We start from the raw sequence: 20041 nt of genomic DNA, 5'->3' as shown, positions 1-20041 counted from the left end.
AACAGCCCAATAATGACAGCAATAAGGAATTTCATTAACCATCTTGTGATAGATAAAGTTCAAGTATCCTAGTCGTGTTAATACCAAACGATTTCAATCATCTGAGTGAGTAATTGGAACCCGATAGTGTTAATATTTCGCCACTAACACTTCATCGTCAGAACTGCTATAATATTCTGTTCCTGCAAATGCCAGATGTTATTTTTCAGATATCAGTGAATCTCAGGGGGCTTTCGTAACAGAGAACAGCGCTACTGTCATTTCCATTTTAAGACAGAGTTAAAGTATTCCGATATACATTGACATCACTTTTATAAATGTGCAAAAAAAAAAAAAAAAAAAAAAACCAGCTCCACTGATAAATAATTCAGCTATAACTCCATGCCTGAAAACGTTTGCTTATAAATAAATTCGTTAATTATTTAGTCTACTTTTGAATGACCTCTATAATAAGTAATTTCTGAAATAAAATCAGTAAGAAGCTGCAAAAAGAGAGGAGGGAGTAATCCTCCTTGATAGATCACATAGCCCTGCTAGGGTGACGGGAGAGCGCTGCCTTTCCCAGCTAGGCAGCTACACGGGCGATGCACGAACTCTCGACCTCGTGGTCTCGAGTCAAATGCTCTACCACTGAACCACCCTGCCCCCCAAAGCTGCAGTAAAAAACATGTACCAAAAACTTCTAACAATAACATGAATAACAACCTTGCCATTATAAATAACAGTCTCATTTACCCTGAACCCCGTCATCCTTTCATTAATCAATTCCTACTTCAGTTTATCCATTTCTCGCTGGATCTGTTTTATTCGTTTCCTCCTTTTTATCGGTTTATTTTTTTCTCAAGGGTTACCTCACATCACTATCACCACAAACGCAAAGATCACCACACCCATCATCACCTTTTGGCTGTTCACCAGTAATCATTCCTGTGACGTATAACACAGACCTCACAAACGCTGACAAGGACAGACGGCACCATCTCCCCACCCAATCCATCAGGCCAGCATCGATAACAAAACACGGTGTAATGGGTTGCTACAAAAAATCAACACCAATTTGCCCAGACGCTAAACACGAGAGGGAGGGTGACGCGAGGCATGAACGTAAACACTACACTTTTATACGGTACGGTTGCGTGGGTGAACGATGGCTGTGACTGGTGGTGTGAGAGAAAGGAGAAGGGGTGTTTGATATGCTGTAGGGATAAGCAGGAGGGATGAAGATGGATGCTGGGATGTTTGAGGTGGTGAGAAAGGGTGTGGGGATGAGTGAGAAGATCGAGGAGAAATATGGGGATTTAGGAAGGCGAGGAGGAGTATGGCGAATGTGGAAGGGATGAGGAGGGTTGTGGAGATGTGAGAGATGGGGAAGAATGTTTGTGAGGATGTGTGAGAGGGTTGAAAACGGTTATGGCTCTATAAGAGAGGGGTTAGTAGGAAAGTGGGGATGTGCGAAAATGGTTAGTTGGGGCGTGGGAGTCTGCAGTATACGACAGCTGTAGCAGTGTGTGGGGAAATAGTGATGGGAAAGAAAGAGTGATAGGATGTATGGGGACGAAAGAATGACGCGAAAGTCAAGGGTTAAACATTGACTTTTGTGCGGAACGGTTGCATGGGTTGGTGATGAACGGGACTACGGTGTTGGGAGGAAGGGAAGGGCTAGGTGTCGGATGTGTCGGATAATGGAAGGTGCAGGAGGAACGTGTGTGACTAGAGAGAGATGTTATGTTTTGGGAACGTGTGAGGGAGGACGTGCAATGTGCTGCCAGGTAAGATAAAATTTGGGTGTTGTTATGCAGAATCATATCTAGATGAGAGAGGTAAGAAGCAGGGTGTAATGGGAGAGTGGGGAGTTGAGGGGTACTTGGATATGTGGAGAGGTGTGAAAAGGGTGAGAAAAGGTGTGTGAGGAAAAGAGAAATAGGGATGCTCAGATGTGTATCAGTATGTGGAGAAAAGGTTACGAATTTCGAATTTAAGCCTGTGACAAATGTAAAACAGACTGTGAAAGGATGTGTGTGAAGGGCAACAGAAAGTGGGAAATGTCTGGGAGTATGAGGAATGGTGAGGAAATGGAATGGAAGGACTTTGAGAACGTTGAAGAAGCTGATGAGTGGGGTGTTTGAGAGAGGTTTTAGGAACCACTATAAAAAGTATTGAGAGGTAATAGCGAAGAAGGAGGGAAAGCTACGGCATGCTGGATTCACAGAAGTTTTGAGAAAGAACTGAAATGTAAAAAAGTTTAGGAAACTGTTGGTGAGTGCTGGAATACAACCTGGCGTATAAATGAGAGAGGGAATATGGGGAGGAATATGTTTGGAGGAAAGTGTGCAACCCTATATATAACTCTGACGTCTTTTCTTCCTTCTAGCAGAACGGAGACAGTAATTGGGTTAGAGTGAAAAGAGAGAGAGAGAGAGAGAGAGAGAGAGAGAGAGAGAGAGAGAGAGAGGAGGAGGAGGAGGAGGAGGAGGAGGAGGAGGAGGAGAATAAGAAGAAGAGAGTGAAAGAAAGCCCAAAAAAGGACAGGCAAGGGCACGTACAAGTTAATGCAGGACAAGTCAAGATTAGACTAGGCAGGACAAGGCAGAACAGGATACGGAACAAGACAGATCAGGTCAGGGCAGGGAAGTGCTAGACGGAGATGAATAATGAAAGGGGAATATTAAAAACTTAAGAAGTTAATCGTAAATATATGTGAGGCAGGGATGTGAAGATACAGTTATTGCAGGGTTAAGCAGTGCTGGAAATGACAGATATGTTAAATTATGATGAAACGAGAAGCAGAAATAACCAGGAAATGTGGGCAACGAATGAGAGAAGATATGAATCAGGTAGGCCGGTGTTTTGAAAAAACTGCTGTTGAAGAAAGGGTCTGGAATTGGCACGCAGGGTGAGGTAGACTGGGCAGAGAGAGGCAGCGAAATGGAAAGTTGGCAAGCAGAAGAAGAAAACATGATGGACCGTGAAAAGTGAGACAGGCCTGGCAGAAGGTGGCACGCATCAGCATCAATGAGAGACAAAATACTAAAAAGAATGCACTCAGAGATTGCAATCCTCCTCCAATGCTACTCCCATTAAAAAGGATCCTGATCCCGATCCGTGGAGATATTGCGTGGAATACTTAGGGTTGGGATCCGCCCCCAAATTTAATCAATTCTTTCTTTGCCCATGGCCCACCCTTCTACCAAATTTCATTGAAATTCATTGAGAACTCTTGGAGATATCGTCTGGACAAACATGCAGAAAAAAAAAACATTGGTGACTACTGTACATAACCTCCTCCAATATCGCTGGCGGAGGTAATAATTAAGGAAGAAAAAGAGAGGAATAGAGGAGTAAGAAGGTGCAATAAAATGCATACGTGTGTGGAATTAGGACGACACCAGTAAGAGGAAAGGGAAAAGAGAGCCAACCGGATAGTAAGAAGACCAAGTGCCCGGGGTAGACACAGCGAGGCAGCAAGAAAACTGGAAAGCAGAGAAATGGCAGGAGGTTAGATAGAAGAAGACGAAAAATATTAACAAAGGACCAGTGTGATGCAGGTAGGAAGACAGAAAACAGAAAGTGAAGAATGAGGGAATACAATAAAGCAAGAACAGAAAAGATGTGGAAGGATCGGAGGATGAGGAAGAGTACAGAGAAAGAAATATATGAAAAGTAATATGGGGAAGATATAGGGTAAAGAGAGGAATGAGAAGAGAGGAAAACTGAACGAAACCGAAAAGGAAACACGAGAAGGAATGAAACCAAATGAGAGAGAGAGAGAGAGAGAGAGAGAGAGAGAGAGAGAGAGAGAGAGACGGACAGACAGACAGACAGACATAATGAGAGATTGAGAGAATGCGAAAATCGGAAAAAAGGAATACGCATACAAAGTACAGAAAATGCAAGACGAAGCGGAATTTGGAAGGAAGGAGGGATGGCAGTGAGAAAGAGCTAAATATAAGGCGAAACTGACTGGGAAATCAGGGATAACAGAAAGCCCCAGGAGGAAAGTAAGGAAGGAAGATGAAGGACCAAATGATGGCAGGAAAGAAGAAGAAATGCCGCGAGGGACTGAGGCAAAAGAGAAAAACTGGAAGGCAGATACATGCCTTGTGGACAGGGAAATGAAGGCAGAGGCATGGAATAACGGAAGAAGCGTGGAGAGAAAGAAATTAGAAGCAAAAATCAACGAAGACGGAAAGATAAGTGAAAGACAGCATAGACAAAATGATAATAAGACGGGGAGAGGGAAGATAAAGTTTGGACCAGAGTAAGAAAAGAAAAGGTTTTTTAGACTGAATGTATTAGAGGGTAAGGAAAACATAGGCAACGTTATGCTGTTACAACCCTCCATCTGACCAAGCACATACCCTCCACCTCAATGCACATGTAACCAAGCGCATAACGGCCTTCACCTTTCCCCCCCCCCTACCTCTGTATAGCACAGAGACACTAAAACTTAGAGCTTTCAGTAGTTTATCCATGGTAATAATGACGTTGTGAGCAGATCTGATGAAATTATGACTTGTGCTTTTTTCGTTTAGGCAGCCATTTTTTATGATTGCATAATAGGTACAGTCATGAAACTTCATACGAAATTAGACATCCATATATAATCATGCATTTAAATAATCAGTTTTACGTATTTTTGTGGTTTCGGGACATTACAAAATCTCATGCCATTCTAACTACCAAAAGAAACCAGGATGCATATTAACGCATATTCCTAGTTTGAAGTCTGCACCTCTATTAGTTTCTGAGTCCTAGCTGGGTAACGATTTTTTTCTATCCAACTATCTATTGCCAGACGCCTTAATCCCGTAAGGGGTACCCACAAACAAATCGCCTCCATGTCGCTCTTTCCTCCGCCATTTCATTAGCCTGCTCCCAGCTCACACCCCACTCTCTCATATACCTCTCCACTCCAAGCCTCCATCTCAACCTCGGCCTCCCCCTCCCTCTCCCTCCCTCCACCTCACTCACATACACTCTCCTCATCAGTCTCTCACTCTCCATCCTCTCTACATGGCCAAACCACCTTAATGTGTTTCTCCTAACGCTTCCTATCACATCCACATCCACACCACACCGCTCCTTCACTTCCTCATTTATCAACCTGTCTCTCCATGTGACTCCACATGCTCCTCTCAGATAACTCATTTCCACTGCTCTCACTCTTGACTTCTGTCCCTCCAACAAGGTCCAAGCTTCACTTCCATACGTTAGAGTTGGTACAACAATACTGTCGTGTAGTACGGTAGCTTTTTCACCACCATGCTCACTTCCCTGTTCCTTATCAATGCTTTCAAGGAGCCAGCAACCTTTCTTTCCTGCTGCACCCTTTCAAGCACTTCACCCTTTAAACTTCCTTACTCATCACACTACCCAAGTACTTAAATGCACTCACATTCTCCATTTCCTCCCCATCCAATGTCACTGTACATTCACTATTCACTTCTCCCGAAGACCATAACTTTACTCTTCCCTACATTCACCTTAAGATTCCGTGTCTTACACACTCTCCCAAACTCATCCACCAAGCCTTGCAGCTCCCTTTCGTCTTCACTCTTTTTACCTTATAAAAAAAAAAAAAAAAAAAAAAAAAAAAACTAAAGACACAGCATTCTACCTATCAGAAGGCAGCAGTTCACCATAAAACACATAACTATGTGAAATTTCATGACTCTATAGAGAATACTTTGTGTGAACACTATCTGGCCGGAAACGAAATCTCCACGCCCTGCCAGCCGCCCTACCCCCCTGACTCCCAGCTCTACGGACGGACACCTACTACTCCCATTGATAACAACACCCTTCTCTGACTTTGTCAGGTGGAGGACATAAATGAATGACAGGCAAAGGTAGGACAAACACAGTAGGAAAGTAATGACAGAGAAGAAAGGTTATGGAGAGTTAAAAAGAAGCTGAAGGATGCGGGGCAAAAATTAAGGCAGAAAAGATAGAAGATGGAGGGAAAACGCTGGATGGGACATGAAAAGATTAGGAGCGTTAAGAAAAGATAAGGGGATGTAGGAAAATGTAGGACGAAGTGGGCGAATTTAAGGAGTGGCGGGAAAATTACGAAATAGCAGGGAAAGATAATACAAGGTCGAGAGAAGCAGGAGAAAAGCTGGAAAAGGCAGGGAAATGGAAAAGAGGTTGAGAAGGCAGGCAGTGTTTAGGAGACTGAAGTTCATGTAGGGAAATAAGTGAGAAAGAAAATAAAAGCTGAGATAATACCTACACAGTCAAAGAAGTATCTCCCCCAGCGATATCTAATTGACCTTCTAGTTTCCGTGCTTTAGTGCCAACGATTTTTACCCTCCACCACTAAGAGTCAGAGGAAGGTGTTGTTATCACTGGGATCAATAGGTGCCCGTCCGGAGGGCTGGGGGACAGGGCGGCAGGGCAATTGGCAGGGCATAGTGATATTGTTCTGGGCCAGAACTCAGAAAGTATTCACTATAGAGTCACGAAACTTCGCATAAGTATGTGTCTAATGGTGAGTTGGTGTCATGTAAATGGTAGAATGCTGTGTCTTAATTATATATATATATATATATATATATATATATATATATATATATATATATATATATATATATATATATATATATATATAATAAAAAGGTAAAAATAATTTTCCCAGAGATTTCAATGCCGCCTGCACAAAGAATCTGAAAGGCTCAGGATATGTGTCCTCAAAGAGTTTTCCTTATGCCCAACATTTACAGAAAAGATTAAAAGTGTGTGTGTGGGGGGGGGTGAGGGCCGCTTTGCGCCTGCTTAGGTATGCAGGCAGGGAGTTGGGGGTATGTGCTTGGTCAGATGGAGGGTTGCAACAGCGTGGCGTTGCCTATGTGCCTATCTGTACATATCCCATTGGAGCCCAGTGTCCACAGTAGCCTATTGGACATAACTGGGAATTTTCAAACCTTAAAGTAGGGAACCCCCGGGTAGGGACCTATGAGCTTCGCGACTATGAGCCGATAGGCGGAGGAAGATACGCTTAGGACCTTCCCGGAACAGTGCCTCGCCCAACAGCTCCGGGATCCAATGGGATATATCGGTTTTTGTCTATGTACTAAATGTCCTTATATGCAAACTTCATTGTGTGCTGTGTCAGTATGCATATTTGCCCTTGCAGTTATATGCATAGTTGTGTTGCAGTCGTGCGTCTGTGCTCATAAGTGTAAGAGTATGTGTACACAGAAATATCGTGCGTAAATAAAACTCTTTACTGAAATTTGTTTGCAAAGATATTTTCTTAGTATTGGAATAAATTTAAAAAACAGTGTCTATATCGCATGGTTACTGTTCAAGATTGTATATGAATTTCAGTGTGGTGTGTGTGTGTGTGTGTGTGTGTGTGTGTGTGTGTGTGTGTGTGTGTGTGTGTGTGTGTGTGTGTGTGTGTGTGTGTGTGTGTGTGTGTCATATTACAAGGGGATGTGGTAGTATGTCTATATTATGCTCCTAGTGCCACAAATACCAATAATAACACGTCCTGGTACCATCACGAATAACTTGAACAGATGATCCTGCCCTATCTAACTTACCCTAACTTAATGCAACCTGTCCTTTAGCATGACCTAGTATCGAACCAAACTTTATCACTGATCACCGTAACTAAACTTATCCTAAAACATTATGTTTTAAATAAACCCAGCTCAGCCTGACATACACTCCCCAAGCCCTACACTACACAGTCAATACCACCGTACCCTTACCTGAGCAAAGCAAGCCTAATCCAACCTGTCCTAGCCCACCTTTCTCTTATCTAATCAAAATATATTACGGTACACTTACCGAATCTAAAGTAAAACAGATTAACGTAGGTTAACAGCAGATCCGAATCTAACGTTGTTTCTCATTAAACCTGACGATGGTTACCCATGTCTACTCTAATTTGGCTTAACGAGCTCAACCTAACTCAGCCTCACTACAACATACATCAGTTGTGCTCTTTAGTTCTTTTTCACTCTCTTGAAACCCAGCAAAAATCTTATGAGATTAAGCCTAACTAATCAGCTACAATAACATGGGCTAAAGTCTCGCTTGTCACTTTACGTAAGATCTCTGTTGCGTGAAGTAAAAGTTTCCTAAAAATAAAAAAAATCTCTGTTCTGCCATCGCAGATAAAGGAATGTGAAGATTTTCTTAGCCTTTTTATTTTCACTGGTTTTCCATGAGTAAAGTCGTCTGGAGATTGTAAGAAACGATCATCCATTTTTGGCAGTGACAATGAAAGGGTCAGAGATCAATACCTTTTAAGCATCAACAGGAATTATCGGCTGGCACTTGGATTCACTGACAAACTTATGATAATTTCTCTTTCGTACCGTTGATTGGTTTCTCAAGAAGGACAGGGACGGCGAATGTAGAACCTTCCCATGTCTAATGTTCTTCCTGCAAACCATAAACTAAGATACGAGAGCGAACTGATCGTAATTTTTTTTATTATATGGGGTCCTGGACCCATATTCTCGTCAACTTTGGAGGCTCCCTCAGAATCTTTCCCTTTGCGAATTGTTTTGCCTATTATACCCTAATGTTCTCCTGTATGTTACGCATGACTTGCAGATCTGGCATTGCAGAAACAATTTACAAGAAAATATTAACATGCCAATTACAGAGACCAACAGGAAAGGAAGAGGGGCTAGCGAGCTCCATCAGTTGAGGAAAATACGGCTTCTGGACTGTACCTAATTAAACCTGACACGTGGCCTTACCTAGGCGTATAGTCCAGGTAGGAGAGCCCAGTGCGGACCTGGACACGGTGACGCTCGACCTCTACAGTGTCCAGAGTGTTGTTGAAGTACCAGGTGAAGCGCAGGTCCTCCTCCGGTTTGGCGTCCACCCGACAAGTCAAGCGCACGTCCTCGCCCTCAGCCACGATCACCGTTTGAGGTCCGTCCAGGCACACAGGCAGGTCTAAGGGGTAGTATAGGGAAGGCAATGATTAGAAAGTCGCATCTATCCCTTCATGGCTGACAAATAAATCCCCCGATATACATCCCCCAGGCGACGACACAACCGTTGACAGACATATCTAGTGGACAAATAAAAAACAGTCATAAACCGTGACTCAAACTCTGATCACCATCAAAATTTTATCAACTCTTCTGTGGCCCATGATCCGCAAATCCACAAAATTTAAGTGAAATTCATATAAAATTCTTTTAGAAATCTTATGGACGAACAAACAAAAAACTATACTTAAACTAACAGAGGAAACATACAACCTCCCCTAGCTTTCTCTGGTTGAGGTAGAGGTAGAGAGAGAGAGAGAGAGAGAGAGACAGACAGACAGACAGACAGACAGACAGACAGACAGACAGACAGACAGAGACAGAGAAAAGAAGAGGAGGAAACGGAATGGAAAAATAAGGGAAGAAAAAATAAAATCGAGAAGTATGAGGAAAATTGGAGAAAGCACAGTGGAGAAAAGTGAGGAAATGGAGAAAAGGAGAAAGGAAACAGGAGAAAAGGTAGGATAAAGGAGAAGAGAAAACGAGAAGGATAAAGACGAGGAGAAGGCAGCAGGAGGAAAAGCGGCTAGGAAGATAACGAATGAAGAATGGATAGAAATAGGCATAGGTTATAATGAGAACCAGAAACAAGAAAATAGTATTTAATGTACAAGTTGAATGAGAGAAGAATACGAGAAGAAAAAGACAAACAAATTTGAGGAATGTATAAGAAATGAGAATGAGAAGTAATCAAGCTAAGTTATGGAGACTTTGCCTAAGGACCAGCGGCTGCCCGAGTTTACTTCCAAATACTCTGCAGCCATCCCTTCGGTCTTCTTAGCATGATGACACCCTTTATATTATATTCTTATTACCGCTAAGCGATTTGATTCGGCGTACAAGAAAGCACCAAGACTACGAGATGTGCCCATGAAGGCAAGAGTGAAGCACTGTGGGATGCAGATTTAGGAAGGAGTGAGGCAGGGTATTGTTCCAGACTGTGGTTCCAGCCAGGAATCAGGCGCAACGTATATTAAGGGAGGACAGGAATATAAATAATGTGGATATCAACTACTTCCTCGTCTTTGATTACTGGTGAAGGCCATCTGATGCAAAGGCAGGTTTGGGGCACGAAGCAGGGATAAGATAAGGTTTAATGTGTGATAAGGAAGGAATAAAATGAAGAACGGGCTGAATATACTGTATATTAAAGCACAGAACAAGAAAAAGAACAATCCGATGTAAGCAAATTCCATTTTACTTTTCCTTCCATCATCGAATTCCCGACCTTATCAAAAGTAGTGCCATAAAAAAATGAAGCCGGTAACAACTAATCCCATATTGCCCTTTTCAAAGCGTAGGGGGGCCCCGAGGGAAGGGAAATGTACACACACACACACACACTCTCTCTCTCTCTCTCTCTCTCTCTCTCTCTCTCTCTCTCTCTCTCTAACACGTGTATTCTGCACTTTTGGGTGATGAATATTGTAAGATTCTTCTCTTTAGCGTTGAGGAGGAGCACTTCGAAACCTAACTCAATTGATTAATATATATTCGTAGTTATGGCTGGGGTATTAACTTTTATGTACAATTCTTACATAAGTTAAAAAGCCGCCATACATCAAATTGCATTTTGGTCAATATCTAAGCAATTGATTAAAACATGGGTGCCAAAGTCCGCAGAGTTTAGCAAGAATATAGTGTCGTGTTATCTCCCGCTACCAGCAATGGCGAAGCGACATACGAGTATTTGTGTGTGTGTGTGTGTTTGTTTATCTTTTCCCATTATATCTCATGAACGGCTTGAGGTATCAACATGAAACCTTCAGGATATCAAGATATGGCCAAAATCTTGGACGAGTTCGAAAATGGGCAGTCGAGGTCAAGATCTAGGTCACCAAAATGGCTGCCAAAAGTCAACTAGTTTATATCTTCCGCCATTAGCACCATTACACCTCATGAACGGCTTGGGCTATCAACATGACATCTTCAGGGTATCGATATATGGCTTAAATCTTGGACTTAGCCAAAGCATATTTTGGCTGGCGATTAGTATTCGACTCCCGAATGCTTTTCTTTCATTTGTATACTGTTCCTACCCCTACAGTGTATTACTGAGTAAACAGTGATGATGATGATGACCTACTTAGTTAACTTACTCTCTGGTTTATGGGATCTACAGGAGCTTCTCGCGACCACTTCACTTTCTTAATGATGCCAGTACGATAAACGAATTAAAAGTTTTCTATGGGCCATCTTTTACTCTTAAAAGGACTAAGCGTCCTCGACAGTGAAGCCTAATTAAACGACAAATAGGATTCTACAAGTCGAATGATGAGTGGGAAAAAAAATATGTATTCTAAAAAATAAAGATTAATAATGCACATGTCCTATATTTAAAAATTTTACCGTAAGGAAAGCTTCGCTGCTTATTAGGATCATCACTATCTATCTGTCTATCTATTGCCTGACGCCATAATCCCGTAAGGGGTGGCCATTTGACTCTAAGTTATTTGTTTTACGGGGAGGGGCACTAACCCTCCACCAACCCACTTGTTGACACGTAGGAAGCACGTATGGTTTGGTTATATGGTTACCACCCAGCGTTGTAAATGGTTTCTTGGTTTACAGGAAACCATTTGGCTTGTCATTCAATGTAAAGCCACCTGTAACGGAAAGAAAAGCAATGAGAAGTGACAGGAAAGATGCGAGAAATAGGAAAAGAGGAGGGCAGGCGCAGAAAAAGAATGATAAAGGCTAAGGAAGAAGTAGGCAGCACTACATCAAGTGAGTGGATGATGGTCGCCACCACCTACCACTAGCATCATCACTGCTCTGGTATATTTTCAAGCTTGACTTTCGTTCTTGTTTCGCTACCAGTTAAGTATGAAAATACGAAAACGAAACAGAAAATGGTCAAAAGTACCCGTGTCTGTTGAGCCAGAGTCCAGTCGTTCAGAAAGGAATCAGTAACAGCTTGCATGAATATAAACTCTACTTTTTGTGCAAGTGGCAATGCCGACTAACTGTAAGGCAGCGGGAGCAGTCCTCGATGAATAATGAGAGTTTTACTGCTGCATGATTATATGTGGCTGTTTGTGTATCGACTAAATGTCGTATGATCTGCAAGTCTGAATGACTAATGAAAACAATGTTTTTTTTGGTGCTTTTCTGTGTGGCCAAACGTAGAATTGCCAATTATCGAGAAGTTACACTGTCTAGAACGCCTCGGGAGCATACTTTATTGGATGTATACAATGACCTAACTACCAGCTTTGCAGGCAACGAAAGTTACCTCAGAAGTACCCCTGAACAGTTACATAACGACCTGAAAAATACGTCTGGATGGTTATAGTCACCTTGATACCACGTCTAGATGTTTGTATAATCATCTCAATTGCACATCAGGATGTTGCAATATGATCAAAATACCACGCCAAGCTGGTTGTATAATCAGGGCCATAGCACATCTGGATGGTTGTAATATTACCATAATACCACGCATGAATTATTTTATAATTACCTCAATAGCACATCTGGGTGGTCGTACAATTACCATTATACAATGTATGGACGGTTGTATAATCACCTCAGTATGGTTGTATTATCACCTTATTAATATATCTGATTTATTAGCGATGGCTAAACACCCAAGAGCAAATATAAATCGCAATATTATTAAAATGCTGTAACAGAACCCTTATCAACAGTTATAATGAGGAGTGATTAAGCTTTATGAGATGTATCCGCTTTCACAAACACTTGGAGTGGCATCAAAAGTACGCTATTTATGGGGGAGCTCGTTCCATACTCCTCATGTATGATCATCCCAAGGATATCGAGGAAGCGTCCTGAAGAAGAATGTGGAAGTTAACTGCTTCGTCATGTAAATGGGTTAGTTTTCCTTTGCAAGATCATCCAACTCTTTTTAATGTTTTGCTGGGTCTTCTGCTTCCTCATCCTGTTGTTTATTTTTATAGTTATCAGTTTTCTGTGTCACTCCAACTCCTTTCTCATCCACTACTGTAACTAATCTTCATCAGTTTATTTTTTATCTCCATTTCGTCCTCCTTTTTATTCCTACGAAGGTTACACTGGAATTTTCTTTGTCTGTCAGATCGGCTCTCTGTTTCTGTTAGTTCGCTTCTCTTGCATCTCGATTTGTTTACATTTTACCCATCAAGTTTCTTCTACTTTTCTTTCTCGTTATTTCTGCGGCGCATTCGATGTTTGAGCCCCTTTTCTTTTTTCTTTTCTCTCTTCTTACATCAATTTGCCTGATTCATTCGGACTCTCCCACTTCCTGATATATATATATATATATATATATATATATATATATATATATATATATATATATATATATATATATATATATACCAGTAAATGATTTTTCACATATTATATGCCTACGATCTTACGTTGGTAGTCAGTTATTGCGGACATACAAATACGGTTTTCAGCACCATTGCACTTGTTCACATCCACACCAATACACATTCACCATACCTGTTTGTATCGATATTCCTAATATATATACCTCACAATGGCAATCACACCCTTCTTCAGTCTCTTTGTACACATAGATTGTCCTCATTTTTTACACGCCACGCTCACAATAGTGCTCTCTCTCTCTCTCTCTCTCTCTCTCTCTCTCTCTCTCTCTCTCTCTCTCTCTCTCTCTCTCTCTCTTTCTGCATGCACACACTCATAAATGCTTAGTCACACACTTAAGAAATAAGCATTATCTGGCAGCTTATAACTACACCTCAGTCCAAGTCTACATTCGCACCTTTTTTCTCTCATGTATATACTTAATATAATTTACACTATATATGAATTCATAATATAGCTCAGAGCAACCTCCACCTACCCTAACACATGCTTATAGTTACAATGCTCATTCTGTACCCACATTCCACGCACATGTCCACACACTGCAAACACACCCACCCATATAAACCCACATCTCCTTCCTACCTCCACCTCAGAATAGAGTACGTTAATATTCTGCTAGCCATAGCCTTCATCCATCCATAATTACATTTTGCACCAAACATTTGCACCTCACACCGACACCGACGAACTATCCCACAAAGGTCACTTACATCAACCGTACTATTTCTCAAACTTAGAGCCATGGCCCCAAAGGGGGCCACGGCAGGATTTTAGGGGGGCCATGGCGGGCCAGTGTAAGTAGTAAATGAAAGTGTGTCTGGGAAATCGCACTTGTAGTTCTCTTGCCATTTTCCACATTATATTAATGTGAATCTGGTGTCTCCACCCTTCTACACATAAAATGTAAAAGCCGAAACCGGCTGGGTGTGGACACAGATACGAGATGTGCGTTATCAGTGACTTGGCCTCGAACCAGGTGATTGAAAGCAAAATAGTGTCATCCATCCCACTGATATTTAACAAAATATGCATTCTAACTGATATTGTAAGCAACGAAATATATGGAGACCACCAAAGCAGTTTTGTTTTGTCCATCAATTTTTTGTGAGAGGCTTGAGATAAAACTGAAGGGGGGCCACAAGGAAAAGATCCCAACAAGTGGGGAATGAAGAGAAAAAGTTTGAGAAACACTGCGCCTACACATACACATGCAATATTCTTGACCCTAAACCCAACATCCATACTAACAAAATCTTACACTCTGACTCCCCACATCCACACAAACACCATCAATACATATGCATCACCCAATACCCTGAATCCATATCCACATTTTTTTTTTTTCTGAGATGTAAACACCAGTCTTGAAGTCAGCTATCTACACCACAAACCCTACACCCGCTCAGAGTTGATTCGGTAGAAGGGTGATCGGCTGTCCTACTTTCTGGCTGGGGCAGGATAGCCTACAGTTTATGAATTTGAATTTCGATGATATCGACTTAACTTCTTTACTATAAGAACTATCCTATCAACATGTCGTAAAAGTCTCCCCCCTCCCCACACACAGACTTCGCTAATACCGATACACCAGTCCTATATAAGGTAGCCGAACCATGAATTCAATATAGACAGAGGGTGTTAACGCCGACTTGTAGTGTGTGGTAAGTAAGAGGTTTGCTGGGCCTTAGAGAACGGGCTGATAAGCATGTACCCAGAACTGGACGCATAAACAACACCTAATCTGGATATTTACATAGGCCTATATATCATTTTACACCCTACACCCTACACTCAAACAAACGACACTCCTCTACAAAACCTCCGCCACACAAAGACCTAAAACAAGAACATAAAATCCTACTATATAAACCGACACAAACACAGATATAATCTACACTGCAGACCAGACATCGACAGAACACTGCATCCTTAAATCAACACCTACATGAACAACATCCAGTATTTTAAATCCCACTCTCACACCCACTGTGTTACTCACACTTAATGTTGAGGACGAGTGTGTTGCTGGTGGTAGTGGCGAGTGTGTTGGTGGCCTGGCAGGTGTAGTTGCCGGCTGAGGTGCGACGGACCATTTGGAGGACCAGGTTGTTCCCAGACACCAGCACTCCCGCACGCTGGTCGTGGCTTACTTTAGTCCCCTGCACGTCAAAGAAAATGACAGCTTAATGGCACAAGATGGTTTTTATCTTATTATGGCTTACCCCACGTACAAAGCTTAATCTGTCCCTTCCGATAAAGTGATTTTATTTTAATTGCTGTTATCTTCACCTCGGAATAGATTATCAAACTCCTGGATTCGTAAAATTAATCGTAAGTACGGTACCCCCCTAAGCATCATATAATCATCTGGAACAAGCAGGTATATAACAGAAACAACGTCATCGAAACTGGAAGGATTATGTGTATCTGATCGGGAGTATATGTAAGCAGCTGTTTTCCTGTACTAAAGGTTTTTTTAATCACAGTAAAGGGATCTTCATCGTGGTTAAAATGTTTTACTTTGCATTATAATCGTAATTTTTCTTAGTCCTCATTAAAAAATGGAAATGCTGTTCGAATTTTTGATATATGCAGGTAGATGCAATAAAAATATTTTCTTTGCACTTGAAAAGGTTCATTTTCAAAAGAAAAACATCAGAAGTTTTTCATAGTTATGAATGAGACTTCATTACTGTTCAGACTGTCAAGCTGAGGTCTGACTAGATCTAGGGTCAGCAAGAAAAATGGAATTCATATATATGTATATAACACTGAAGATATCTGATACCATTCAGGGGTCTGCTTCCTGTTCATAAGCATATCACCAGATCAGTCCCAATACTTCAGAATTTGATAAATGCCGATTTATGCCCCGGAAGCTCTCATGACTTAGCGTCCTTGTAAAACTGTACCGGTCGTAATAAGTCATCTTTCTCTAAACGATAATAACATGTTAGAAGTGAAGAGCTTGTACTGATTCTTGCAGTGAACCGACAATGGCTAATTCTGATAACACTTCACATGTAAATTTTGTTTGTGTTCATTGGTCTTTGTTCCCTTTTATTCTTGGTTTTCAGAGAGCCAATGGTCTTGGATTATTCAAAAGATAATTTAGGCAAGATTGGAGTGAATGAAGCACCAATAAGACATTTCTATAAAACAGATGGATGAGCCAATTGTACATATAACAATTGTCTAAGACAGATATAAATAACACCTGAACGAGACCAGTGTAAAAATAATAAAACCGATGAATAGGATTGGTTAAGGGCATAAGCTACCATTTTCGGCCAATACTGTAAATTCGACCACCAAGCAAAACTGGGATATTGACAAGGACCTCATGGGGGGAGAGGGGTAGAAGCGGGCAATATCGTTATGCATGCCTATTGTATTTTATCTAAGAAAATAAAAATTTTGCAGTGATAAACATCCACCCAGACCATGTCTTTGGAAAACCTCCAAGGATCATCCATCATAAGTGGGGCAGCAGCAGGGGCCCTGAGCAATGCTTGTATACATTACCGTAGTTCTTTACTCGGGAAGATGAAATTTTTCGTAGTGACGTACCTCCAACATGACCAGGTGTTAGGCAAGTTGGAACCCCTAGGTACTGCCCAGTGAGGGGTGACCTCCAGGGGTACAAGCCAACACAGAATATACTCCTGGATACCGAGCGAGAACATAAAAAACAATGTAAAAATATTTGATACATTTTCTTAAACCCCATTGTTTTGTTATAAGAATAAGAATATCTCCGTTAAGTATGGACTAAACTTAGCCAATAAGGACTGATTTTAAAGACACCAGTTTATAAACAAACTGATCCATAAAAATGTTCCCAGGTTGTCTTGATGTTGCACAGCGCTGTCTTGTTTTTATAATTAGCAGGCAATATCACAGCAAGGAAAATATTCACTAACATTACTTTTGGCAGTAAAGAAATGTCCATAGATCAAAGGCAAGTCCTGAATTTACAAAAAAGGTATAAAAATAACAGCCATGCCCTTCAAATTACTTCTTCAGTATGCTTACTTGAAAAAGATGAGAAATTTTGACAAATTGCTGAAAAATGATAAACATTTGTTTTAAAAATATATGGATAAAATCCAGCCAGAATAAATTTTTAAAGTATTATACAGTATTTGATGCTACTTTTAAAACAGGAGAAATTTGAAGGTACCTCCCCCTCCCCCCCCCCAAAAAAAAAAAAAAGATTACTTTATTACAAGTGACCAAGTCGACAAGTTTAAATAAGACATGACAAAAGAGAAGGAATAAATAAACCGGAACAATGAGAAAAATGTAAATAAAACAGATGCATGAGACAGACGTAAATAAAAAAAAATAATAGATGAGATGTGTACATAAGACAATGTGGGTGCTAGTAAAATAGGAGTGAAACAATTTGAAAACTAAGCAGATGAATAAGACAGGCGCAAGTAAAACAGGTGTATGGAACTGAGGTAAAAACAAAGAAGAATGGACGTAAGTTAAAAAGAATGCATGAAACATGTATACATAAAGATAATGATCTAGGTGTTAATATAACATGAATGAAGCGGGTATAAAAATAACAGATGCATGAGGTAGTCGCAAAGCGCAAGAATTAGATAGGCGTGCATAATATTTAAATGATATAAATGTAAAGGAAACTAGTGAATGAGACAGGCGAACTGAACATGAACGAGAAATATGAATAAAACGGATGATTGAGGCAGGAGTGAGTGTGCATAATATAAATAAGAAAGATATTAAAAAAGAATGATCCTAGGTTTGAGTAATATATGAGATGGAAGCAAGTCAAAGCTTACATAATAAACGACTAAGGTGTAACTAAAATGAGAGAGAGAGAGAGAGAGAGAGAGAGAGAGAGAGAGAGAGAGAGAGAGAGAGAGAGAACATCGTAACTAGGTACTTTTTAATCAAAGTTTTTCAGTATTATCTGAGATACTAGAATCAGGATGTGGAAGCTGACAGTGAGTCGAGTAAATGAGAAAGTCGAAAGTGGGTAAATGGGGTAAGAGTCTATGTAAACGACTTGAATTAGTATGGTAAGTTAAAGCAAGGATAATATAAAAAAGAAGGACGTGAGATATAACCAAATATGTATCAGAGGGGATAGTGAAACCTGTGAGAGAAAGGAAAGTGCATGTGACTGTGAGACAGACAGGAGTGAGTGGGTTAGGTGTAAGTCAAGTTTGAATGAAGCAAGTGCCAGTAGGAAAGGTGTGACTAGTAGGGCAAGACGAAGTGAGGCAGGTGAGATTGAGGCAGGCATGAGTGAGGCAAGTGTGAGAAAGACACGCGTGAGAAAGGCAAGTGTGAGAAAGGCAAGTATTCAAACAAGAAGCAGTGCCTAGGCACAGCAAACCCGCCCCCTGGCAGTCATTTTAATGTTGACGTATAAACAAGATGTCACATCAAATTGGGATAAATCGGGTGAAAATTGACGATTTTATGTCCATTTCAAATTTTAGGCCTGACCCACCTAACACTGACCCCCCTTCCGCTAACTGGGGGGTGACCCCTCTGATGTAATGAGGCATGTTATGGGATGCAGATATGAGAGATGCACCTTTAGGTTTTGCTTTCATGTCTATATGACGAATTTGCAAGGAGTTATGACGAAAAAATATATATATTTTTACTTTTTTTCATTTTACATTTTTTGAGCCTACTGCCTGGCCTTGGCCCAGTTTGGCCCAAAATTTAATCAGTTGTTGATCAGAAGGTCATAGCCCATAATCCCTATAATTTTTAGTCAAAACCGCATTAGTAGTTATCGCGTAAAGTTGTTAACAGACAGACAGACAGGCAGACAGACAAACAAACAAACAGACAAACCGAGTGAAGACAATGCCCGTCCCCGAGCTCTTCCGGGGCGGGGATGGGTAAAGATGTGAATGACAGATGATGATATAATATAAAACAAACATATAATCAATGTAAAGCATGGAACCAGCTCAAGATAAGTAAAAAGAAAAATGGTACTACTCGTAAAAGAAAAATTGGATAAAATATATTAAATACGAGAAAGTATATGCTGGCGTAAATATATATGACATTACTATAATATGCAATAAGGAGACCCAGTCATAAAAACATGCGTTGCATAATACGAATAAAACAGGCATAAAACATTTAATATACAGATATAAAACAGGCACGATAAAAGTCTAACATTTTTAAAAATCAGTTATACCACAATAAAACTAAAGTATACAGAAAAAATAAAACATGCATTAAACTCATCCAACCCACGTATAGACCATTAAAATAACGATTACGGCATGTAAACTCTAAGTTTATGACAATTAGATAAAAGATACTAAACATAAAAATCAAAAACATTATATATATATATATATATATATATATATATATATATATATATATATATATATATATATATATATATATATATATATTATATAGATAATAGATAGATTTATTTTTAGGTAAAATACTGACATCCTTGAACCAGGCGATGGTGTCGGGGGGAGGGTTGCTGGCCACCTCGCACTCGAAAAACACATCCTCCCCCTCCGTCACCGGTCGCTGGATCTGGCTGTACCCCCTCTTTAGCGTCACGCGGGGAGCGACTGGAAGGGGTGAGTCGTTAATGATGGAAAGAAAGAGAGAGAGAGAGAATGGAGTCAGCGGGAGGAGGGGAGTTGAAA

General features: G+C 40.6%; 1 protein-coding gene across 1 annotated transcript in view; it reads right to left on the bottom strand.

The window, feature by feature from the left end:
• The window catches only part of LOC145414518 (synaptogenesis protein syg-2-like), a 476991-nt gene that overhangs the window by 32044 nt on the left and 424906 nt on the right, over positions 1 to 20041 (bottom strand). Inside the window, exons 8-10 of the mRNA XM_080284041.1 lie at positions 19833 to 19963; positions 15358 to 15517; positions 8721 to 8922 (exon numbers count right to left, since the gene is read on the bottom strand). Coding sequence (XP_080140167.1) covers positions 8721 to 8922; positions 15358 to 15517; positions 19833 to 19963 — 493 coding nt within the window. The remainder of the gene's footprint in view (positions 1 to 8720; positions 8923 to 15357; positions 15518 to 19832; positions 19964 to 20041) is intronic.

This window comes from Coenobita brevimanus, chromosome 100, assembly GCF_032717465.1.
Source record: "Coenobita brevimanus isolate Jiangsu-jjx chromosome 100, ASM3271746v2, whole genome shotgun sequence".
NCBI classification, from domain to species: domain Eukaryota; kingdom Metazoa; phylum Arthropoda; class Malacostraca; order Decapoda; family Coenobitidae; genus Coenobita; species Coenobita brevimanus.
The sequence above is the reverse complement of the archived record's forward strand: the minus strand, read 5'-3'. Positions and strand labels throughout refer to the sequence as shown.